Source organism: Magallana gigas, chromosome 5, assembly GCF_963853765.1.
Source record: "Magallana gigas chromosome 5, xbMagGiga1.1, whole genome shotgun sequence".
Classification (NCBI taxonomy): domain Eukaryota; kingdom Metazoa; phylum Mollusca; class Bivalvia; order Ostreida; family Ostreidae; genus Magallana; species Magallana gigas.
This window is the reverse complement of record NC_088857.1, coordinates 25857500-25885021: the sequence shown is the minus strand read 5'-3', so window position 1 is coordinate 25885021 and position 27522 is coordinate 25857500. Positions and strand designations below refer to the sequence as shown.

The 27522-nt window shown below is 33.2% G+C and overlaps 1 protein-coding gene across 2 annotated transcripts; it reads left to right on the top strand.

Annotated features, from left to right (window-relative positions):
* Nucleotides 1–1378: 1378 nt before the first annotated feature.
* On the top strand, nucleotides 1379–22865 carry LOC105333214 (battenin). Of its 2 annotated transcripts, none has more exons than XM_066084699.1 (15): nucleotides 1379–1507; nucleotides 3958–4059; nucleotides 4546–4625; nucleotides 13682–13749; nucleotides 14083–14157; nucleotides 14462–14514; nucleotides 17741–17775; nucleotides 20106–20212; nucleotides 20308–20359; nucleotides 20702–20853; nucleotides 21049–21122; nucleotides 21238–21357; nucleotides 21546–21656; nucleotides 22220–22385; nucleotides 22531–22865. In XM_066084699.1, the coding sequence occupies exons 2-15, from the start codon at nucleotides 4036–4038 to the stop codon at nucleotides 22590–22592; spliced, it is 1179 nt and encodes a 392-aa protein (XP_065940771.1). In that variant the 5' UTR covers nucleotides 1379–1507; nucleotides 3958–4035; the 3' UTR covers nucleotides 22593–22865. The 2 variants fall into 2 exon arrangements, with proteins under 2 accessions (XP_065940771.1, XP_065940770.1); XM_066084698.1 differs by having other exon boundaries at nucleotides 20702–20865.
* The last annotated feature ends 4657 nt before the right edge of the window (nucleotides 22866–27522 follow it).

Here is a 27522-nt window from a genome sequence, read left to right as displayed (position 1 = left end):
GAAAACTCTAAAACTGCTGAATTAACAAACATAGTGAACATTTATATACCGATAACAAACACAGGCACCTGACGTTAGAAATATTATTTTATACAATAAGATTCCAAGAACTTTGACAATAAAAAGATTTGTCACGGTCGCCATTTTGATTTTTAAGACCGACTTATCTGACACGATTTTCTTCATTTGTGATTCATGCAAAATTAATAGGTAAAAATAAATCCGTTCGCCACTTACTACTTTTTGGTGTAAACTTGTGCATCACCTACACGAATTATGATACAACCATTCCTTTCATTAAGGTCAGACGACACGTTCCTCAATTTTATATAACTTTTTCCAGGAATTTGTTGATGGTTTACTACTATTTTGACAAGCTTTTTTGCAAAAAATTAGGGAACCTTACCAGGCATTTCTGCATAATACTAGAGTATGCAATTTCCTATATTAAAAATACACTTGAATTACTGATATAAATATAAATACATATACAGCACAGTAAAATTCACTATACTGGAACTCTATCTCGGCCGGGGCGGGGCTTTGAACTCACGACCTCTACAACCTATACGCTTCTGGCAATGAGCGGCCACGGTTCTAACCATTCGGCCATTTAGACACATAATCACATCCAATTTAATTTTAATCATTTTTAAAATAATTATTATAATATTAATATTTTTTATTGGAACTCTTTATTACGAGGAGATACAAAAAAGATTCTCGAGGAACGTGTCCTCTGACCTTAAAAATCATACTCCGAAAATCAGAGACATAAATAACAGAGATTGTCAACTCCGCCATTAGCATGTAAATGTTACGGGACCAACCTTACCTGTATAAGTCATAAAATTTAAACCTGATAGTGAACATGAATCTGTAAATATTTTAAGCATGTTTTATTTATGAAATATTTACAAAAACTCTTTATTTAGTTTTTAAATTACTTTTTTAAAACTTATTGACTTTTCACAAAGTAATGGTAATGCATTACTTTACTCATGTTATGGTAAAGTAATCCATTATTTCAAGAAAATTAACGTAAAAGGCAATAGAAGGAATGCCAGTTCAATTCTACCAATGCTTTCAGTGTATTTATTTATTGTAGGCCTAAAGCTTGGTTAAGTAAATGTAAAAAATATACGGTGTGTTGATGTACCTATTTCGTAAATGTCCGATATCATATGCATATATGCCGGTACATAGAATTACACGCACGGGTCACAGTCTATTAACATCATATATTTCCTTAAAAATAAAACACTCTTTCAGATATATGCTTATGAAATGCTTCATAAAATTTATAGCAACGAGAAAGGCGGGAAGTGCGAGGCAAGTCTCGAGAGCGAGGAGTCTGGGGTAAGCGAGACTAGCCCACTTTGCCTTCCTCCCTTATTTTACCGGATGCCGAAATGTAAACATCGGGCTCGGTGTTTAATATTTAACTTTCATTTTATCTTATGTATCATGTGAGCAAAAACAACAAAATAGGCAAAGGAGTTAAAAGGTATGATGTCATGTTACATGTATGATGTTAAATTGTGCCATAAAATCTATTCTTTAATACCTCCATAAAGTTGACATGTCCCTTTCAGTTTCAGCGCGGCGTATTCAGGTGTTAATATGGGGGGGGGGGGGGGGGGGGGGACATACATCTATATATAATGATAGAAGGCCGCTATCTTTGTTTGCAGCCAAGGAATATTTGATAAAATGTACTACCATCTACAATTACCAGTATAGTTTCATCATCAGTATACAAAGAATTTAAGGGTGATGGGGTCTCTCATTTAAGATTATTGTAAAAAAAAAGTTTTATTCTCTGCAATACCATATTAATGTTATAAGAGTGCAGATGACATTAAATAGCAGCAATAATGTACCCCCCCCCCCCCCCCCACCCTTATTATTTTGAACATCAGATATTAAAAAATCGAAGAGATTCTTGCAGTTAGACATTTAAGGCCATGGAGTATGAATGGCGAGAAATATAATTATGTGTGTGTTATCATGCACTGGAGTAATTTAAACAGCTGCACAAAATTACTCTATGATCTCCCTGGCCACCCATATAAACTAGTGCTTACTTATTACCTGCATCATGTGCTGTTCTGGGGTTGGGGGATGGGGATGGACCCTCTCTGGAAAGTCCAAAATTATTAAAGGACTATATATGGTTTGAGCCTAAAATGGCCCCCTAAAATGAACATTGTCATTTTACTGTAATTCTTTGTTTTATTTGTACAAATATACATTTGAAGTTTTTTCATAATTTTCATTTTGATTTTAGTGCCCACAATTTAAAAATATGACATCATAAAGTTTACCTTTTCCCGCCATTTTCTAATTTTTAGCATAAAACGGCCTGTTTTGAGGCAGTTTTTCTTTAAGGAAACATTGAGCGACTGCTTGAACAAACAAAATATTTTCACCAAAGATGTATCTTTCCAATACTTATAAGTGACAAAAAGTTCGTTCTTGTTCAAAGAGTCGCTCTATATTTCCCATTCGAAAAAAGATAAGAAAAATGTCAATTGTTGGTTGATTTTGATTGAATTATAAAAATAGCGTCACTTCTGACGTCATATACTGCCAGTGAGTGCATATAAATCAAATAAATAGGTGAAAAACATATTTCATGTCCACTCTTTTATAAAATAACACAAGAAGTTAATGTACCTGAATCATTTTAAAAATAGCGAATTTTGGGGGCCAAATTTGACTAATATCATATATAATTCTTTATGTAGTAAATCTAAATTACAACTTGGGCCTTCCTTGAAAAAAAAAGTTCTAGATCTTTCATTATATCAAGCAAAAAAAAAACAACAACACATACTTGCCAACCTCCAACATGTGAAAATCTGGTCATGACCAGATTTGGAAAGTAAAAAATCTGGTCATAGCGCGTAAAGACATTCACGACATATTTATCATGCATTTCATAGGTATATACAATAGAAATATGTGTTAAAACTTATGTGTAATACTTTATTGCAAAGAAGCATTTTAACTAACAGGTGCTGATTTTGAATTTTGTAAAGTGATCTGACACAGAAAATGGTAGGTTGTGTTCAGCTAAAAAAAAATGCAAAAAGAGTTTCTGCTACATTAACCTTGCTTTTGAACTCTGTAAATGATGGTATGAAAGTTGTAAGTGACTTGGAAGACTTTTGTGTATTAAAAAGCATTCTATACATAAGCATGATGAGTGACGACTTAGCGTTTTTGAATGTTTAGTCAGATCATTTTGGGCACAAAATCCAATATTCAAATGTGCGTTACATAGAACACAAAAGCCTCGTTTTGTACTCGATTACTTTGTTTTACCTATGGGAATTCATTTTCCCAGATATCTTGATAGGTACAAAAATATCGTTTTCTTTTTGTTGGTTTTGATTCCGCTGGCCCCGATGAAGACCTTTTCTTATTGGAAGCCATCACACTTATTAATGATTTAAACCTTCGCTTAGTCAAAACAACTCACGATAATAATTACACTTAATGTGTCTGTTATAGCCATCCGCATTGTTTACGCGTTACGTAAACCCAAGCTCAGCTTGGGTTTATAACTGGAAGTCAAATGCGCAACGTAATTTACGAACCAAATCCGGAAATCGGGAGATTTTCGGGTTGTTCCGACCAAAATCGGGTGAAAAGCATGACCCGCCGGGTCATAAAAAATAATCGGGTGAAGGGTTGAAAAATCGGGTGTGACCCGACGAAATCGGGTCAGTTGGCAAGTATGACAACAATTTTTTGTTAGTGTTTTAATTGAGTTTTTGTTGTCAGTTTATAATGTAGTCAATTCTTATTTAAGTGTCTCTCCTTGTATCTGTACAACAGTTGATATATTCATGTATGTAATCACAAAAGAATAATAATTGGACTCTATATTTTAATGTTATTGTTTGCCCTAAAACACATTTTTATTTATTGTATACATGCTGCATGCAGCCACAAGCACTTTAATGGACACATTTTTTATGGAAAAAAACCTTGAAGAATAGATGAAGAAAAATACAAACAGAAAGCATGGAACATTCTCTGAGAAACTGGGTAGGTCCATCATTTTGCAGCTTTCTCTGGTCAATGATTAAAACTGTTATTTATTGATAGGCATGCATATTCATTAAGAGATTTGACAAAAAGGAAACCAAATCAGTTACATGGGACAGACTTTTAATGCTAGTTTTTGGAATGTATATGCTTATCATTCGTTTAAGTGAATTAAGAATAAGTTATATTAAGATTACAAGGAAAAATAGTCTTGTATATAATCCATGGTACATGTATTTTGTAAAATGGCTGTTATTTCAACAAAAGCTAGCTTCCTCTACCACATTTATTTAGCTGGTTAACATGTTTATTATTATAATTAAGTAAAATCTGTAAGTTAAGTGATATAAAAAGGAACAAATTCTAATTTCCTTAAACAATCTCTTTCTTCCTTGAATCACTCAAGGTCTGGTATATATATTTGTATGTTGGATTGATCACTATAACTCACGTGTATTATTTTGTCACTCTGTCCTATAATTTCAGATTGGACTATTTTTACTGGGCTCCATCAACAATTTACCCTATGTCATTGTCACCTCTGCAGCCAAAACCATTGCAGACAGGTTCAAACATTTTGTTCTTTTACTGTGATCATGCTGATATCGTACATATTAGGTTTAAATTTTATGACTTCATACCGAAATCGGAAAATTGTTTGCTTCATGAATTTAGTCAAATGTGTAATACATTTTGCATATAAATGCACAGCATATGTAGCAAAATGGCAATTAATCAAACTGTTGTTTTAAGAAACATATTTTGTTAATATTGTCATTCTTTCGAATGATTTTTCCGTGACATTATTAACTGATTAATAATATATATTGATAATACATATCTCGTAAAAGGTAACGCGGGGTCTATTCCTCGTATAAGGCATAAAATTACAAATGATTTCGCCCGATTATTCAATAATAATGATATAGGACTAATAACAATCAAAATAGTATGCATTCTATAACAAACACGGGATTATAAACGGATCAAGGCGAACGTCCAAGATGGCTGCATGATTAAGTCTGTCTATTCTTTTAAAAATACGATAATGGAATTTCATTTTACATTTATTTACATCCTTTGTCAAAATGTTTAAGTTTATTCAGATTTCATAATGATTCGCTGTCAGTATAACAATAAGTAATGTGGAATTAAGGCGTTAATCAAATTGCTGATCATAGCGCTCGAAAGAAGGTTGCACTTGATTAAATGAGAAATTAAGACCAACGTAAATGTAATTACTTCCGAAATAATTACTTGATCACATAAAAAAGGTTTAAATTGCATTGTAAATTTGGTCATTATTTCAGTGATTAGATAAGTAACAATAAAGGCATTTACTTCGAACATTAGTTTTACTATTTTGATAGTCTTTAATCACTGATTGACGGACTATATATACATGTATTAGCTTACGAATGCTTGATTCACACAGTCTAATTAAGGTCTTCCGTTTTCAACGGAAGACCTTGTACTGATTCTGTTGGTAATTCTTTTTATTTATTTTTTTCTTCTAGACGTTTTTTAAAACTCAAATATCTTGCTTGTTTATTGTCCTATAAAGTTCAAATTTTCAGAGCATATTGGTAGTTACTATTTCTCAATATCTAAGGAAAATCGTTGAAATCGACACTTCCGGTACCGAGTTATTCCCCTTTTTCCCAAAAATATAGGCATTCTTGTGCACGCAAAGGCTCTGAAACCGCTCACAGCATGTGTTGAAAAGTCACAAATCTTAAAAATAGAGAGTTTGAACGTTGTCCTCCGAGTTTTGTTTTTACAATTTTCCTCCTTTAAAGTTTCAAAAAATTAATTTGAATTTGTGTTTCAAAAAATGCTGATTTTTGGTTGTGTTTTTGTTATGTAGCTCTTTAGTTTAAAAATTTCTCTAAACACATATAGAACAAAATATGTGCAAATTATCAAGGGCTTTTACTTGACACCATTGAAAAAGGGCTGGCCCCTTAAATTAGGGGCCTAGAGCCCTTAAAAGTCTTCGCTTTATAGCTCAAAAATGGTTAATATTTCGCTATAGCTGTCGATAGAAAAGTTGTTCATTATTGTGTTATCAATGTCGTTACAAAATTATTTTGTACCGGTAATGCGTAATATGAGTGTAAAAAGCTTGTCTTGTAAACATGTACCTGTATTCATTTGGCAAGTAAGCGAATCGTCTTCGTGCGCATAACGTACATAAATTAACAGCTGAAAGTGTACCAACATATACGGGATGCTTTAATTCATTTGAAAAAGTGTCTAAAAAGTATACGTGTACATGTTTTTCTTACAGCCTTTTTTTGGAGTCACCTCTGTTTAGTTCTTATAGTGGACAACCGTTAAGAAAAACAAAAACGAGAAAATATGAACGTTCTTTTTCTTATCTAGTGAGATACATAAACTAGATTTAAAAAAAAATAACTTCCATGAAATAGATTTGAGTCATTTTACTGCAAGCATTTCAAATCGACCTAAATTCTTAGTTGTATGCGTCATTACATAACCCATCTCGCCCGCGGCCGAGAAAATCGATCGCCGAGGTCGCGGCTGGACTACCTAGCGGTCAGCGGTTATCTAATACACAAGAATCGCGTCTGTCATATGTGATTTTATTTAGCTGCAAACACAAGAATCGTACACAGTGAAATTAAAGCTTACTCTTCCTAATTTGAATTAAACGATAGAGTGTCAATAAGAAATCGTTCTGTTTAATCATAAAAGCAATGCCATTCTCGAACTGAAGCAGTATCAGACAGATAGATCAACTGTGGGATTAAAGGGGGAAAAACTTATATTAATTAGAGTTTATTCATCATACTGCAAACATTGTAAATCTTCCTGGGTTCTGAGCTCTCTATGTGTGTTTTACCTTTACGTAAGTTATCCGATCCCTCATCCGCGGCCGAGGAAATCGGTCGCGGCTGCACTACCTAGAGGTCAGCGGTTATCTAATAACAAGATATATATACAAGAACTGTTTCAATTTTATGTTCTTAAAGTTTGTTCACCTTCAATTTATTTAATTAAACATTAGAATGTGAATTGAGAAGCCCCTCTAAAAATTGATAAAAGCGATATTATTCCAAATCAGAAACATCATCAGACATAAATCAATAGTGAATTTGTAATTCTAAAATGTTCTAAAAACTATACATGTACTAATAATTTTATAGATAAACAACGAAAAACCACAAAGATTAAACCTTAAAATGATGATCACCCCTAGAACATAGCCAAGGAGATCCCGCGCGAGTGGACAAGTGATCCGCGGTAGCTTCGTGTTCTTCTACATGTACTTTATCACTCGTGCATGTTTATTGATATTTTGTACGATTCCAACTATTTGTTTATTCGAGATGTTTTATAGATATCGTAGAAAGTAGTTGACGTCTTCATAAGGTTGCACATAAAATGAGAGAGAGAGAGAGAGAGAGAGGGGAGAGAGAGAGAGCTCAAAATTGGAAGCATTATTTAGCCGAATTTAGAAAACGAAACAGTCCCCAAGCGTTCAAGGCAGGATATAAAAAATCAAATATCAAATTAACACATGCGGTAGAGACAATTGCAACTTCTCTGGCCTTTCCGGCAAGTTTGGAAAAACACCTTGAGTGTATTAACATAACCGGATGTTAGAATTTTATACAAAATGGAGTCGCTTCCCATTAAAAAAAGTATCGGCAAGAAGTCATGTATGTCGTTTCTGTGTTATATTTTTAGTGTATATTGATACCTTTAAAGAAGTATAGCTCGCATCTCAACAGATCAAAATGTGTTGTAATTATATCAAGTTTTATAAAAAGGGGGGTTGTCATGGACGCCTAGGTAATACATTCGAAGTGTTTTTCCGAGCTTGCCGGAAAGGCCCGAGAAGTTGCGATTGGCGGTAGAGGCTGACACGATAAAAGAATTGTCCAGAATTGAGGAATTTAGTGATTATTTTTAGAATGTTTACATGAGTTTTTAAACAAGATTTGTTTAGATTTTATCGGTTTCATGATCACAGTGCAAGGGCTTTATTTTTTTCAAAATGTGGCGAAGACCTATTTTTGGCGACTACTTAACATGTGTTCATTTTTCTCCTCAATGTATGTCACTTTCCCACCCGTGTGTTTATTCGGTCAGTGTATGCTAAGTCAATCCGCTCCACGTGCGACCGAAAATCTCCTGTCGCGTCAGCGCACATAGCTCAAAATATTGCCCCCGGGCTGCAGATCAGCAATTATTGATAAATAATTGAGTAACATTTGGAAGGGTGCTTTCACTGCAGCGGTCAATTGTTAAACAATAAGTGTCTAAATATTCGATGCCAATCAACCTCACATTAAAGGTGCGATATCGTAATCTGAGAATGTGGCTAAACAATTAACCTGTTGAACACGCTAAACTTCTATAGTTGTGAACAGAATAAAATATATATTATCAGAGACATAAATAACTTAATAAGTTATTTATGTCTCTGGGTTTATAAGTTAACAGTTTTAAGTCAAAGATTAAATAAAATTTGTTCTCAGGATTAGAATGATTAGTAATGATATACGACTACATTAAGCAATAAAGTCGGTCGATCGTTATTAAATCATCAGAGTACTGCAAGTGTCGACAGTTTCTTATTTTTTTTAAATAATTGTAGTAGTTCAATTGACTTGCAGACTATAATATAGCGACTTTTCTGCCTCCCAAAAATGTATGCATTTAATTGCGATAGATATTTGTTCTTTGGGATTTTACTTATTGTTACATGTATATGCACATTGATAAAAAAAATCATTGAAGTTGTGTAGTATGAGGTTGTCATGCAGATTAAGTGACCTAAAACTCAGCGGAATATTTTATTTTTCATCTAGCTTGTCAAAATGGGAGATTGTTAACTTGTAGTTTGTTAACTCTGAAAAAGTCTAGAACAGAAGAAATAAAGTCCTTATAGCTTTCGCTACATCTTCTTATTTATGTGTACGCGTACATAAAGCTATTTTAGATTTTTTTTGTATAAAAAGTGTTGTTTTTCCTTACGTTAAATTTAAATCTATAGAAATTCAATATCTACATGTAACATCTCAAAAGCTTTGATAGCTTACCGCTTGGAAATCATTTAGTGATGCAAATTGACAAATGCCCATGAAAAGACATTATTGGACCCCAAGGGTTTCTTATCCTTTCCGACGATGATGAGAAGAACTCAAATGTGCATACAAATCATACATTTACATTTATATTTATATGTGATGTGATAGAAATAACTGAAAAATATAGGGGTTTTTTTGTGCCGCACAAAACGGGCGAAAAGGAGTTTTATACCCCACGAAAATAAATTAAGGGGGGGGGGGTAAATAAAAATCACCTTGTCCGTCCGTACGTCATGTCCGGTCTATATCTTTCTGATGGAGAAACATTGGAAGTGTTCTTACTTTATATAAATATTACTCATTACCTGACGAAGCGTCATGACCTAAACCCAAGGTCATTTGGACAAAGTAAAGGTCACTGGCAGGAAAAGTGCAAAATTTGTTTCTGGTCCACTTTGGAACTTCTTACTTCACACAAAGATTGCTTATGACCTGAGGGTGTGTAATGATTTGTCCCCAAGTCATTTAAGGAGAAACATTGGGAGTTTCTATTTCATGTAAAGATTCCTGATGACCGATGATGTGTCATGAACTTGACCCAGGGTCAGTTGCGCAAGTTCAAAGTCATATTAAACATATGTCATATCTTGTATTAATGGAAATGAGTAAAAGCCAGAGTTTGACATAAAGATTACTTGTGAACTGTAAATATACCCTGCCTTGTCTGACTCACTAAAGAAAACGAACCATCCATTATTCTCTAATAGAGAAATACGTGAGTAATGACTTCTTTCTTAGCGGGGATATCATTTGTGAGCTTGCTAACAGTACCTTTTAGATGGTCCAGTGGAAGCAATGCCCCCTTTCTCTCAACCAAAATTTCCCTTAAGTTAACGCTTAGAAAATTCCCCCCACCGCCACATCCACACTTTTATTATAATTAAATTAATTATATACATGAACATAAATGATGTACTTTTTAAAGTTATCCTAAACTTAAAGTAAGTTAAACGAAGAACTTGCCTGGTATGAAAATAATACTTTGCAATTGAGTCTCGTTTTCGATTTCTTGAACTTACTATTATCATATTGATAATCCAGTATCATTAAAAACCATTTCCCTTCTCCTTACACTCGCCAGGTTCTGATAGACCTGTATCAATAACAGATTATTTCCACTTGACCTCCACATGTGCATACAATCTAAATAAACACCTATTTAGCAAAGATATGCCTTTATCTGTTTAATGAGTGGTGCAATACTCAATCTAGAGGTAACATAGAAAACAGGCATGAATTATTTTTTTTGGTCTCCATTTGAAGAGTTCCAATCAATTTTCTAAAGCTCTAATTGGTAATAAGAAATGGTCGTGTAAAGATGACCTTTTATCAATACAGGGTCTGTCAGGCTCTGACAAGTGTCAGGAGAAGGAGGTGTTTTAATCAAACTGATGGACAATCCTTTCGCGACACGAAGTTGCGACGGAAGACCTACTCGTTGCTTTGCAACGAGCTCGGCTCTAGTTTATTTTTCTTTTTTATTGTTTAACAATTGAGTAGCTAATTATACACAATTCAATTTACCAGTCCAGAGGTGTGAAACCCTCTCTTTGTTCACCAGACTCGTGTACCATGTGTATATATACATACCCCAGATACACGTGTGTCTGGAGCAGTGGCTTTGTTAGTTTACCTGTTTACCTGTGTCATTGTCTCCGATCACTCGTGTGTGAAAGGATATTATGTAATCAAAGAATGAGTAATGAACATAAATCTATCCATGCAAGCGTTTTAAGATAACGTATTCATCGGTAAAAGGGCGACGAGAATAGCAAATTTTTAAATCCTTTAAAAATAAATCTGAATGTAATAAAATAATTACGGATACAAATATTTAAATCTACAATACTTAAAATAACTAGATACGTCAAAACATCAGACCTCTATTAATCATTTTGGCTGAAAAATCGAATTTAATTTGTATAGCTTTGTAAAGGAATTTCCCTCCTGTTGACCTCGTGACGTCACTTCCGCTGAAGCCTCGTTATCGCCTAATTCTGTTTTCTCTTGATTAGATTTCCCAAAGCAGGTAAAAATAGCCACTTTGAAGCGGCGTAACTCCGTTATTTTTGCATCGATTTCGATGCGGTTTTTTGCATTAAATTTTGGTAATTAAACTCTTTGACATATGTTTCACATCGGCTTGGCTGCAGGTACCCTTTAACATCTTCTCTTAAACCACTGGGCCAATTTCAACAAAACTTAAATTTTAACTTTTGATAAGAAAGTGGGGGCTTACTTTCAAAACCATCTTTATTTTCTAATGGGGGCTTATTATCAATGCAAAAATCCCATTAACGATGAGATCATAAGATCGGCTTATTATCAAAAAAATTTAAATTGTAATTGATCGATTATGAATTATTTGACTGTTCTAAAATTGATATATCCAGTTAAACACCAGTAGGAGTAAAATGAAAATGGTAAAATGTTTTTAATTCAATTTCATTTCTTGAATTAGAATATTTATGCACACTGACTACTTGCATCCAACAAGTTCAAACCAGTGTAATTCGCCATTATGTAACCAGCTACCTGTTGAATCGTCGCCTGGTCAGTGTTTAACAATTTCTGGTGTCAGAGGCATACCCTGTTCTGTTCGACTTCACAGTTTAATATGAGTATAGGAATATAAGCAATAATTATGATTTGATTAAAAAAAAATATATACATTATGTCCCGTTATGCCTTAATTGGTTTGCATACCGATGGACACTTTGAATATAGACCAATCATTTGTATGACTTGATAATGACGATGAACAATATAAACAGACGTTTCTGCACAATTTTTATTTTTACAATAACAGCGGGGGTTTTTTTTCAGCATAATATACACAGTTGCGTGCTGCACATGAGACTTTACGGTAGTCTAAAATCTTTCCAAACTGGCATTGTCATGACTGGCTTATTTTCAAAACAGGCTTATTTTTGAATAATGTTTAGTGCACGAAATACGTGGCTTATTTTCAAAACCGACTTATTATTTAATCTGGCTAAATTTCAAGATTTTAGGGTATAAAGGTTCAATCTGTAAAAATCTTCTTCTCAAAAACTAATCTGCCAGAGAAGCTGAAACTTGTATGGAAGCATCCTCAGGTAGTGTAGATTCAAAGTTGTGAAATTCATGACCCCCTGGGGTATGGTGGGGCCACAATGGGGGGTTGAATTTTTACATAGGAATATAAAGAGAAAAATCTTTTAAAATCTTTTTCTCAGAACCTTATTGGCCAGAAAAGCTGAAACTTGTATGGAAGCATCCTCAGGTGGGATAGATTCAGAGTTTGTTCAAATCATGATCTCCAGGGTCAGGATGGGGTCACAACATGGGATGAGGGCGTTGGAGACAAAAATTTACATAGGAATATATAGAGAATAATCTTTAAAAATCCTCTAAAAAAAAACATTTGCCTAGAAAAGCTTTGAACTTAGTGAAAGCAACCTCAGATAATGTAGATTCAATTTTGTTTAAATCAAAATCTTGAAGAGTAGGGTGAGGCCACATTGGGGATCCAGTTTTACAAAGGAAACATTTCAGTTATTCACAAAAACTTTAATATATACACTGTATGGTTTTACTTATATGCAAGCATTTTGACATATTGCCGATTCTTTAAAATTGTTTAGACTTTGGCCTTTGGATGATTCTTCTCACAAGGGGTTTAGAGTTTGATGTAGGTTTATATTCTAAGTGTAAACAATTGTTTAGGGTCTTTTTGAGAACTGCAATGCACAACAGGTAACATGACTATAAAAATCATCCTGTTAGAAAAGGGACTTGATTATAAACATAAGAATATTCGGGGCGGGGGGGGGGGGGGGGGGGGGGGGATGGATGGATGGATTTTATCTATCCAGGATCTACATGTATTTTACCACATTGTCTAGACAGTTTGTATTGTTCTATTGTCTATTGTTCCTCAGGTGAGCGATGTGGCCCATGGGACTCTTGTTTGATTTATAATTGTGGGTATATGATATCATAAAAAAGTGGCATCATATAACAAAATTATATCATATTAGAACATGTTATAATTCTTATATGAAAATTAAACAAATTATATGCCATTGATCATCATATGTGGCAACATTGCCATGTAGAGCTACATACATGTAGTGAGGTGTCAGAGAAAAACATTTTTGATCTGTACAAATGTACAAGGATGTACAATATAATTGATTACATTGGATAACCATAAATGGTAAAACACACTTATAATGAAGTGCCAGTGACAGGTGATTTGGCTTTGTTATAAATGTAATTCGTTATAACAATTATCAATACTTACAATATATTTAAAACTCACAGGGAATGAAAATCACTTCACTATAAATGTTGATTTATTATAAGCATGTTTCTATAAGTGTGTTTTAATGTAATACCATTTAAGACAGGAGGAAATGAAATTATGTTAAACTTTGTTGGCAGTAGTCTGGTTTAAATGTATTCCTGTTATCAATTTCAGAATTACATGTAATAACACTAAAGTATTATTTATTCAGCTTTGGCAAAAAAAATGATGTGGGTTTGGTTTTTGGAGCCAATGTAGCTTTGTCTGTGATAGTTAAAGGTAAATACATTGTATATAGCTGTGCTTTCATCTGTATCTATTGACTGCCAATTTTCATGGATTTAGCTGTTGAGTTGATCCATGAAATTGAATGTTCATTTCTAACAAGAAATTGTATTGATTGGATCATTGCATATCCATGAATTCATGTATCCTTGAAACTTGAAAATCATTTAATCCATGAAAATTAATGTCCACAAATATTGATTAAACCATAGTACTATATGACATTAATGTACATGTTAATTGATCCTGGACAATTATTGTTGAACTAGTATTACATGTATAATTTTTTTGGACTGCTAGTTTCCCCTCTCTCCCTTTCTTTTGTAGCCATCAATGGTCTATTTCTTCTGAAAGTCTCCTATTGGATTAGGTATGTGGTGAACGCTATGCTGATGATAATTGGTAAGTAAATAATCATATACTGTAGATTTCTTATTTTATGCGAGAACTTAATTCCACAATTCAAAAATTTTGCATTGAATCGCAAGAATATATAAAAAACGCAAACACCAAATTTTTATTTTCATATAGTTTATGTCTGTCTGAAAAATAAAAAAGAGATTTTAAAATTTGTGAGACATGCTTCTCGCTATTTTATGCAGATATTAATTCCTCACATTTAAATTGGAATCTACAGTTCTCAGCAAACTGTACCAAATCTGTGTTTGCTTACTTATAAAAATGCAAAGCCATGCTTCTTTTCCAGGTCTAATAGGAGTTGCCTTTGCTTTTGACTTCTGGTTTGCCTTAGTTTGCATTGTGAGTATTTTTAGTAGTCAATACAATGTTTTGAAGAAAAAAATATCAGAAAATTAATTAAATTGAACTGAAGGTTTAAGTGATTTTCTATATAATCATCTCTTCCCTGTCATCTGTCTATCTGTAAACTTTTCGTATTTCACATATTTTAACGTCTTCTCTAGAACTTGAAAGACAAATTTAACCAAACTTGGTACAAAACATCCTTATGGGATGGGGATTCTTCACGAAAGCCAGTTGAGCTCATTTTTGTCGGTAAAAATAATATCTTTTTTCACGAATAAATGCGTAACTTTCGCGAATAAACACCAAACTTTCACAATAAAACAAGTAACTTTCTCAATATAACACAAAACTTTCATGAATAAACGAGTTGCTTTCACGTGAAACTTTAACGTATAAATGCGTTTCTTTTGCAAATAAACACATTACTTTCGAAAATGAACGCATAACTTTCACAAATTAACAAATAACTTTCCTGAATAAATGCGTAACCTTCGCGAATAAATGCGCAACTTTCGCGAATAGGCACCAAACTTTCGCACATTAACGTGAAACTTTTGTGAATTAATGTGAAACCATTATATTAATATTGTCAATTCATACAAAAACCTTTTGAAGAACAATTATACAAAACAAACACATTTTAGTTTTAAATCATGAAATACTTTTTATTCATTATTATTATGTTATCCGTGTTACGTTGATTTACATGTATGAAGACAAAATTATCTTTTTTACTTATACATGTAGTAGATATTAATAAATCTGATAAAACTTCATAACACTTTTAGATGTTAATAAGATGTTCCAAGTAGATACCGAGTTAGAGCATCATTTTTCATGTTTCTTCCGACCCTCTGTTCAAACAGGCATTCATTGATTGTCATTTTCTTTTAAAATTAATATGAATTCAACCGTCAGATATCTTTAAAATCTTAGTTCTTATTTTCAAATGACATATGTGATAAATTTAGAGGACAAATATACGTCATCTAGATTTGAACAATAGCTTTAAAAATGTATAGATGAAACTTATTTCAATTCACAGCTTGACTTATTTTTCTGATATTACACTAGACGTTAATTTATGTTGCGGCAAATATATTATAACTTTTTAAACAATGAAATCCTTTCAATTCTACAATGATATTTAATCAAACTTTTAATTCGAATTAAAATTGTTATAATGCAAATACGTTTATGCGTCATTTTCTATAATACAGCACCCATGAGAATGTGAAAAGATTTTAAATATTTCCTACGTTTGAATTTATATCAATATGTATGAAGTTTAATTTGATTCATTTACATCTTTATATGATAGGATTATTTTGTTTTATCTAAAATTGAACATGTTCTTCATAGGGGTTCTTGTATGAAATGACAATATGTTTATTCACAAAAGTTACATAATATATTGCGAAAATTTCACATTTATATGTGAAAATTACATGTTATATCACAAAAGTTTTGCATTTATTTGCAAAAGTTACGTGTTTATTCACAAAAGTTACACGTTTATTTGCAAAAGTTACGTGTTTATTCACAAAAAAAATATTGTTTTTACCTACGAAAATGAGCTCTTTTAAAAATCATATCTATTCCTCAATACAAATAAAACTGCAAAGCTAAAGCATTTCATTGTTTATATATTTTCATCTTTCTTTTAAAAATTCATAGTTAAAAGAAAGTAAAATTATTAAATTATTTTTAATGTACATCAGTACATTAGATAAAAGTAACAGCCAAATTGTCTCCTATGGGAATTGAGTCTGACATCATTATGATTATTTCCTGCAGTCCATGATTTTTCTCAGGTTGAAGAAGGTTTCGACCAATTGATAAACGGGGCATGTAGATTTCAGTCATGTCATTTTCTACAGGACTATGAATTACAATTATCAATTTCTGTAAGGAAAAAGGGAATCATACTTGATTGATGTAAACATAATTGCTTTAAAACAACGGATACACAAATATTTCATACAAATAGATATCTGAATAAATATATAAGTGTCGCAGGGTCTTGTGTGAATAAATAATGCTGAATCCCTGGTACTGATTTCAGCTATACATTGGTTCTTTATTTCGAGGATTATATTAATAAATAAAACCTATAAGTACAAACACTCACACTCACAAACAGTTACACAATTCATACGCAACATCGCACAGTAATTTAGAATATTTTATGAATTAAAAGTAATTTACAATTAATATAAAATGATATTTCAATTACAAGGTAAACAGAAGCTTACCAGGTATTCAGAACTATGATTTTACAAAATGTATATGAAATATCTTGCACAGGTAAGGTAAAGGTACACTTCACTGTTTGTACCATGAAGATAAAAGTCGTGGGGTTAGGGAATTGGCCGGATTATGCTATTTAAAGTGAGTAAAGTCATGCATATTAATGAATTCAGTCGTAAATTTCTATTGGCCGACAGCTAATGTAGTAGTAAAGAATAAATATGTGGTCAACATACACCCGTAAACAAAATCCTCACATGACTAACCAAAACTCATTCATACATTCACTCATTCACCTCGCGTACATGCTCGATTGGCAATGCGTGCCAAATATAAATACACAAAATATAAAACTTTTAAATAACAACTGCGACATAAGCATTGAATGCTTATTTTTGGATGTCGTCAGTCTTATAACACACCAAACGGTGCAGACAAATTGTCATACAGTGCTTACGTATTATGGTATTCAATTTGTCTGCAACGCATGGTGTGTTATAGGACTAACGACATCCAAAAATAAGCATTCAATGCTGAAATGGCAGCAGCACACCTCTGAATGAATGTGCAAATGTTCTTATAATGGAGGAATGGGAAAATAATTATAAATCAAAGAGCACTCCATCCTTTATGCCTCATTAACTAATCTAAATTATTGAAACAAATTTGATTTTCTTTGAAATCTTTTTCTTCACCTCATGTCATGTATGATAGGGACTCTGTGTAAAAATTAAAGTTCTTGCTGATATTATGGCACTCATTTCTCCGTTGATTAGGAATAGGGCCAATATATTAAGTACATGTATAATATAAAATGAAAATGCATAAGCTGCCATTTATTTGATCAGGAAAGTAATGTGTTCTGGTATTGCAATCTCATAGAATGGCAAAATTTTAGAATTTGGCTAAGATCAGTATTTTATTTATTGATTTAAAAATTTTCAGAAATCAGTAAATTTTTATAATTTAGGTGGTTGTTGGTTCATCAGCCGCATTTGGTGAAAAGTAAGTTATGTAATCATATCTGTGTGCACCTTAATGTGTATTAGGTCCATGCATATGCTTCTTTAAGAAGTCACTCAGAATCTTTTAATTCTCCTGTTAACATCATCCAATTTGAATTTTCTTGCCTCCTTGCCTTTTTTTACCCATATGTACACGTAAAATACTTGATAGATATATATAACTTAGCATTGCAAATAAGTGGGAATGTATAATTCATATAAAAGCATAAAAATTCTAGGGTTTTTAGCTCACCTGAGCTTTTCTGATCACATTTTGTCTGTCGTGCGTCTGTCCGTCCATGAACTTTTCACATTTTCAACATCTTCTCAAGAACTACTGGGCCAATTTCAACCAAACTTGGCACAAATCATTTTTAGGCAAAGGGGATTCGAAGCTGTGAAAATAAAGGGCCTCACCCTTTTTAAAGGGGAGATAATTAGAAGTTAATGAAAAATTTTGAGGAGTTTTTAAAAATCTTCTTCTCAAGAACCATTAGGCCAGGAAAGCTGAAACTTGTGTGGAAGCATCCTCAGGTAATATAGATTCACAGTTGTAAAAATCATGAACCCCGGGGGTAGGGTGGGGCCACAATGGGGGGGTCAAAGTTTCACATAGGAATATATAGAGTAAATCTTTAAAAATCTTCTTATCAGAAACTAATTATCCTGGAAAGTTGAAACTTGTGTGGAAGCATCCTCAGGTAGTGTAGATTTAAAGTTGTGAAAATCATTATCCCCGGGGGTAGGATGGGGCCACAATGGGGGGTCAAAGTTTAACATAGGAGTATATAGAGTAAATCTTTTAAAATCTTCTTCTCAGAAACTAATCAGCCAGGAAAGCTGAAACATGTGTGGAAGCATCCTCAGGTGATGTATATTCAAATTTGTGAAAATAATGACACCCCCGGAGTCAAAGGGGGGGGGGGGGTCAAAGTTTTACATAGGAATATGTAGAGTAAATCTTTAAAAATCTTCTTCTCAGAAACTAATCAGCCAGATGATTCTTTATAATTGTTTAGACTTTGGCCCCAAGACAATTCTTTGGCCTCACAAGAAGGTTCAGAGTTTGATGTAGGTTTATATCCTATATATAAGCAATTGTTAAAGATCTTTTTGAGAGCTGCAATACTCAGCATGTGATATGACTATAAAATCATCCTGTTAGAAAAGGGACTAATGATTATAAACATAAGAATATCCAGGGGGAAAATGGATTTTATACAGGATCTACATGTATTATTGTACATTGTCCAGATAGTTTGTATTATGACTCCATTAAGCTGATTTTATCATACCTATTGTTCTTCAGGTGAGCAATGTGGCCCATGGGCCTCTTGTTTTTCTTCAAAAACATCAATCAGTAACAAAAATAACATTATACTGGTGTGTGCATTGATCATTTACTATACTCTGTCCCAAGATATTTTGGATTCACGTTTGGCTTAATTGTTTAATATTTATAAATACCTCAGGATCCAAACGATGTTCATTCAAAAGTATGAAAAATTTCCAAGATTTCTCAGTCAAAACGCCCCTGTTAGCTTATCAGGTTTCAATACAATGCTAAAAAATGTGATGTCTACGGAGATTTTGCATTGCAGTAAGCCCGGATGATAACGTTGAAATATTGCGCGATGTATTCCGAGTGTATTCCGAATGGAGAAAAGATGTAAACATTCCCCATTATAAATCTCCGTAAGGAATCTGTTTTCGTTCCTGTGAATTTTTCCGAGTGAAAGATGATAATGTGTCAATGAAATTATCTTGGAAAATATCCCTTTCAACTATTTCAATTGCACTTCTTTCACAGGTAAGTGTATTTTTATTAAAAATCGTCCAAACGTGAATCCAAAATATCTTGGGACAGAGTATAGCAATTTTTTAATAAGCTCTATCTGTCGAAAATTTTGTTTCATTTGGTGTTCTTTATTTTTTTAAGTAATAGCCTTTGACATCTTCCACCTCACCTTGCTCTAAACTCATTAAATATTTATGACATGATGTAAGCCAGCTAGCTTTATAGGACCATTTTAACAAAAGGTTGGACTTTGAGTAGTTGTGTCAAACTGCAATGTGACGTAGGCCTGTCTATTTCCTCGCTGGCTACGCAGCCATGGCTTTTTGAAATTGACACAATATGTCTGACCTTTGAACTAAAACTACACAACTCTGTATATTTCACTTGAAACCAGAGTCATTTTTAACTTGTTTTGACGCACGATTTAGATAGCTACATCCTACCGAAAGTCCAAGGTCTTGTTAAAATGGTTCTATATAAGTGCCAAACATGAACGCTATACTGAGATTGCATCCATGTTTTTTGATTTTCAGTGTGGCCCTCGGATACCTCCGTCTTTTTCCCAGTAAATGCGTCAATGCCTGGTCCAGTGGGACGGGCATGGCTGGGGTCCTAGGATCAGCCATTTACATCATCTTTGGTAAGTGAGCTAAATCTGAATCTTTTCTGCATGTGCATTATTAGTCTGATAGAGACTGGATTGCCTAACTTATTTCCAGTTTTTCTAAATTAAAGGTTGTTCGATTGGAGAAAGCAATGACAAATCTCAGCTGAAAACTCTGACAAAGTAAGTCTTGGCTAATGTATGATTTATGGCTCCACTGAAACAACACAGGGGCACCAAAAGTGGTTCAAAGTTAACATTTTACAGCAAAAACCTGGTTTTTGTACATACATGTAGTAAATTTCATGTGTTTGCTTTTATGAAAATGTTATTGTTCACCTGATTTTTTTCCATTTAAACTACAGTTCTGCTGTTAAATATATAAACCAGTCAGCTAATTATAACAACTTGATGCTTTTTAATACATAGGTTGATAGTCGCAAGTTTAAAATGGTGTAAGGAAATTCAAAAAAGTTTACCATGTTTTAGAAGCATAGGTTAATCTTCATGAATATATTTTATCAGGTATGCATTCCTTCTGACTCTGCCAGCAGTAGCAGTATACCTGATTGCATATTTTGTCATCATCAAAGCCCCGAAAACTGACGACACATTCCACAGAGGGGATCCATCTATCCAGAAACCCTTAAATGAAGAGGAGAGGTCACTTTTACATGGTTCTGATGAAGGTTCTCTCTCTCTCTCTCTCTCTCTCTCTCTCTCTAACATAAAACCTTGCAAACCAATGATATACATGTACCAATTTTTTTTCTACAAAATCTTATGATAAAAAAATTTCAACTTTGTCAATAATAGAAACATATTTTGTTTCATGATATTGAACCATGGGGTTTTTTTTATCTGATTTAAAGGAGCTTTGACTGTGGAGTCGACATTACATCGGTTGCGTAGATGTTGGGGACTTGTCTGGTGGCTCTCTCTAAATGTCAGTATCAATTTTTACGAGAGGAGGGCGAAAAGATTTTTCAGGAATGTTTTTTTTCCATGATAAACAATTATTCTTTAAATGGAGTGCATTATTTGTTTTTGTTTTTTATTAGCTGTGTGCAGTGTATCTGTTTGAGTATGTTGCTCAAGGCTGTGCTTCTAAAGTGCGACCCGCGTCTGAATATAACAAAGGCTGTCCTGAGCTGTTTGCAGCCCTTTCTTTTTGCTATCAGGTACAAGTACATGGGAAAACAGAAAGTCTTAGTACATTCTGGACTTTAACATAGTGTTCTTTGGTAAATTTAAGGTACATATATGATGCTCTTTTTTGTATCTCATATAACACAGGAGAGTTCCAAATAAATAGAATTACATACTATACTTATGTTTGTCAACTACATTTCTCCAACATTTGTTTCAGGCCGGAGTGTTTGTGTCCAGGTCCTCGGTGCAATTATTCCAAATCAAGAGAGTGGAGGTTTTATCAGTGCTACAATTTCTGAACATGGTTCTGTGGATATTTGATGTACATGTAAGATCATCAGAGCCCCTCTCACAGAGTACGGTGTTCAGTGACCCTGAATGATGTTTGTAGGTCAAGTGTCAAGGTCATATTGGATCACACAAAATTCTTTTTTCAAAGCAAAAATATTCCACTTGGCCCTGTTTGGCTCCTACTTCAAGTTAACAGAGCTTTTGAGTTAATGGTGTGCATGGAATCTATAATTTGAACAAGTTAATGTGAAGATCATAGCAGATTTCTTTATAATCAGTTTAAGACCATAGATTATTCCCATTTGCTTAATCTTGCTCAGGTTGAACAAAAATGCATGTATGTAAGGGTTAATGAGATTTAGTTAAAAGTTTTATGCCAGCTGGAAAATTTCTAAGTTATAGGTCGAGGTCAAAGCAAAATTCTCTGAGACGCTTTTTATTCTAATTTCCATTTAAGCAGGGCCTTTGAGATGGTCATCATTTCAATGTTGTTTACTTATAAATGAAAAAGATTTGAATTATTAAATTGAAATTTTTAAAAGATGAAAAAAACCAACACATTGGATAATTCAATCATCCACTGATAAATTTTTCTTTCAGTATAAATTTATTCCTGTGTATCTTTTACCGGCCTTAATGATATATGTGGGTCTGCTGGGCGGAGCCTCCTATGTCAATATATTTTATCTACTTCTGCATGAAGACAAGTACCCAGAGGAAGATAGAGAATTCTGTATAAATATCGTATCACTCTTCATTACTGGAGGTAAACAATTTTGTTCATATCTTTATTGTCAAGTGCAATTTCTCTCTCTCTTTCTCATTCATTTGATTCATATTTTTGTATGTTCTTTGAATAAGAACAAAATGAAATGTCTATGATGTGCATGATGGATTGATCTCTGTTGCAGGTATTGTTCTTGGGACAGCTTTGGAAACAGTGCTTTTTAACACAGTGTTGGAAAGTGACTAACAGAGAAACTAGCTGGTGCAATGTTAACCATCCTCCCGTTTCTTTCATTACCTCAACTCTCCAAATGGTGTTAAAATATTGACAATACTCACTCCTTACGACAATTGTAAGATAATTTGTCTATGGTAAATTAATATTTATTGTGTCATCATTGAATTTATATGTTTGTCAATTTTTAATTGATTATTAGATATTATATTTTAATTATATACATGTATTACAAATTACAATACATATTATATGTACATATTATACAACTCAATACTGATTAATATATTAATGTTTACACCGACTTGCTTTTTTATTGACTCAATAATCTTAAAGTTCCAGGATTTCTTTTTTAAATAAAATAGGTTGAGGTATATACCCGGTAAGCACATAAGGTCAAAAGATGACTTCTGTCGGGTCCACATATTGAGATATCACGTTAGGTGACTTAGTCCCTGTTTTAATAGAATGCAACACAGAATGTTACATACTGCCCCAGTATTGAGAGAACATAAAATAAGATGACCTTAGATCCTCATATTGAATAAAAATAAACACCAGAGGTCATCCAGAAACTTCATTTTCATTGAATTATGAGTTTAACATACAGGTAACCTTAATAAGAATACTAGTATTGTACATTGTACATTAGGTGACCCCCCCCCCCCCCCCTCCCCCTCCCCTCCGGACCCAAGAATGGATGAAACAAGTTATTGTAGGTGACTTCCATTTATTGATATAACCAAAATTAATATATATGGTCCCCAACTTTTTTTTGGGGGGGGGGGGGGGGGGGGAGTATGTAAAAAATCAAATAACAAAATGAAGACAGAAAATGAAATTATAGATAAACTAGACTATGCTACACTCCCACGGATTAGGATTTTCATGATTCTGGGATGTTCCTTTTTCAGGGTTTTTTTTTGGTCAAGACTTTTTCGATGAGTCTCACTCTGCCCCCTTTCAAAAACGTTATTATTTAGGGCAAATTCACCCCCAACACTATCTAGACCACCTTTTCATATTCTAATCCTTATATACTATACAGATCACAATTGTTTCGCAGTTCTTTGGGGTAAATTTACCCCCAACACTAGCCAACATCTTTACAATCTCGAAGCCTTAGAAATAAACAGAAAATGACTGTGTTCCAATTCTTTTCTGTTTGTCAAATGACAACTCCACAGAAGTTTTCAAATATGGCTGATGTTGAATATTGCAGAATATTGATGTTGAATATTGCAGATTGTGTGGAATACAGGAACGAAATATGTAAAAAAATAAATATTTGTTTTTGTTTTTGATGTTTATTGTTCTTATCAAGTGCAAGTACAAAGAAAACTTTCATTAAACGACCCCGATAAGGAGATATCTCAAGAACGGTAAAAAGTTTCTAAACACTTGTTGAGAAAAAAATATATGTCATCTGAATATGTTAGATTTTACACATAGAATACCGTTTAATAAAATCAATCGTATACAAAGTTATTAATGAAAAACTAATGTTGCGCATGGGATGTAAACAGCCTGTTGTACCATGGGTATATACACTCAGATTTTCTTGGCAATGTAAATGCAAAATATATACGTAGATTGCTATAATAAATAATGTTACTGAAAACGAAGCTTTTCCATTATTCTGCACTATGTTATATATTCTAACCCAAATTTGCTTCGTAGAGCTACAGATTTACTAGAATGTACCATATGTATCTATGTTTTGTCACAAATACCTACACTTTCGAAAAACACCCTTGGCCAATTTCCGACAGTCACTAGTAACCCGGTAAATTTTTCATTCTCTGATAAGTTGCTCTGCAAATAAGTCTGCACCAGCGGTAAGCTGAATCCACCAATAAAAAAAGTTTGCGGTTAAATATGCACCCTGAATTTTGGGGCATTAACAGGTTTAAATGCAAATAAAGAAGAAATAATTTATCAAGGAAAATTATCTAAATCTTAGGAGTGTCGAGTGTGTCGTTAAAAGATTGTCGAAGTTATTTAGTATTCATTGCATTTAATTGGCAAAATGAATTGCGCTTAAACTCATAAACTTTATATAGCTTTATATCCTGTGGATAAATAAATTTTAAAAAGCAATAAATTTTATTAGAAGAAATATGTCTCTATACTGTGGAATTTATAGCTTCGATATAGTACCGGTTGAACTTTTTAATCGCCATGTAAAGTATTACTGTTCGAAGTGGTTAACATTTTGATTATTAGAATCCTACAGAGATTGTTGCTGAAATGTTTCTATCACTCGAGAAAAGAGGAATGCAGCTCTGAAAGAGCATCTAATCAGGAACGGGTTGATTTCAGTATATCCAAACTATCACCTTTGTTGCGACAAAACTGTGAAAACAAGAAGACAAACAGCATTTTATACCCGGTTTCCCTTGTTGACATATGGACCAAGGCCTTCTGCCAGCTCTTAACCCTTGAAAATGTGTCAATTCAGACGCAAAATCGTCAAATCAAAATACTGTTAATTTGCATTTTACATAAAAAATATTCGTTGTCACAAGTGCTTTGTTTAGGCAGGGTTTGTTTACATATCCAGTGTTATGAAAACCGGAATACTATGTCGTCTGCCGTTCTATAGTTTAGCTGTTGAAACATCTAAAAACTACGTTTGGTTTTCAGCATGCCTGTTTACTAGTATACTTTTTATCATAATTGAATAACAGACATGTTGTTTATAGAGTAATTTGTATAGTGATGTTGTATAGTTCGTTTGATAAAGATGTCTGGTAAAGGACAGTGTGTGTGTGTGTGTGTGGTTGTAAACATGTTTATAAATGACAGTTTATAGCCAAAAATATCATGGGGTATATCTGACGGTTAATTTGTTGATCATCCAGCTTCCTTAACACAGGAGGTTAAATTCATCCATCAATCTATGACATTCTTCAACGTCAAAATTTGACAAAGTCAGCTTCATGTAGCACCTACACGTAGTCCGACTCTAAAGCTTTGTTATAACGGTACAATGATAACGACATGAGGCCCCAATGAACAGTTTATGAAATTTTTATTTTGTCATACTATAGATTCAACGATTAAAGCAACGGTTTAGAAACAAAGTTTTCTTTCTTAATTTTTTGCAATGACAAAATCTTTTTCTTTTACAGGAAATCGATCCGCTGATACAAAATTATTTTCTATAGTATAACGTGCACAGATGGTTGCCTCCACCTGGACCCTCACGTTATAGTGACTACAGCCATGCAGAAGTTAAATGTAGTTTCATATGCTACACGAAATACAACTATACATATATATCTATCGATTTTAAACAGTGAATAAGTAATTTGTAAGAAAATTTATTAAGCAAATTATAGAAAACTTAAAGGTATACGAACAATAAGTTTACAATATATTCTTGTTCTATCCATTTTTTACAGCAAAACAAAAATGTTGCCATCCTGCCCATTTAACTCCTTTTTATCTGACATTTGATAAAAATTCTGTCCATATTGATTAAACATTGAGATAAACGTTTTGCTTTTTTATTTGTATTTGAAAATATTGATCATTTAAAAGCTATGAGTTGAATTATTTGTTCAATAACTGCTCATAAATTCATTACCGTTTTAATGATAATTATACCGCTACACGAAAGAAAATTATTGGTGTCGCCTCTAAACTCTTGAGGGTACTGCAAGTCGCATAATGCATAGCACAATGTTGTAACAAGTTTTTAGTTTTGGAGATGATGAGGAAATTATTTCTCTTAAAAATAAAGAAAATAGCAAGTTTTCAAAACAAATAAACTTTAAAAATAAAATTCTCAAATGAAAACATGAGTTCTCTCTATGTGGAGGGGCAGGTATATAGGTTATCAAGTGAAATGGGTGTGCGCATTTATGTGTGCTTACAAGTCCACAACTAGCGTATTAGAAAAGACCTTATAGGATTTGTCCTGGTTAAAAGCGGTTTAGAATGAAAACATCGTGATTGCAGTATAAATGCAGATTACACGAATGTCTAGCATGAGCAACCTACTTGATTATATGGGATTTTCTAATATTTTGAGAAAATAAATTGAATGATAGACATATATATGTTTACGTAGTTCCGTGTAGAGGTATGCGACACATGTTTTTCAGATGACAAATTGACTTTATCAGGAGACAATCGTATCTTTTATGATACAGACGGTGACAGCATCTGTCGCGATTGAAACAAGGCAGGACTTCAAAATTGGTATAAACACGCTATAAAGACAGCCAGGCCCTGTCGCGATATCGATCACGGTAAGATTTTAGAGAATATCCCTACCATGTTCACACAATTTGAAATAGTGTAAACAGAAATCACCGTTTTTTTCTTTTCCCTTTTATCTGTCACTATTGTGCATTCGGCAGTTTCGGATATTAACATTAATGGATTAATGACAGGCTCTGAACTATGCACTATTTGGATGGATGGATGGATGGATGGATGGATGGACGGACGGACGGACGGACGGACGGTCAGACAGACAGACAGACAGACAGATAGATAGATAGATAGATAGATAGATAGATGATAGATAGATAGATAGATAGATAGATAGATAGATAGATAGATAGATAGATAGATAGATAGATAGATAGATAGATAGATAGATAGATAGATAGATAGATAGAACTACAAATAAACACTTCCATTATTTTCAATATATATATATATATATATATATATATATATATATATATATATATATATATATATATATATATATATATATATATATATATATATAAGCACAAACATTGCAATAACTCTCAAATTGACATGTACCTGCCCATAGTGAATGATTTAGATATATATAAAGCACAGAGGAATTCACTTTTATTGGATAACTTTTGTTGGCGGAAGGTGGAGCTCCAACAAAAGTGAATTCCTCGATCTGTGCTTTATATATATATATATATATATATATATATATATATAT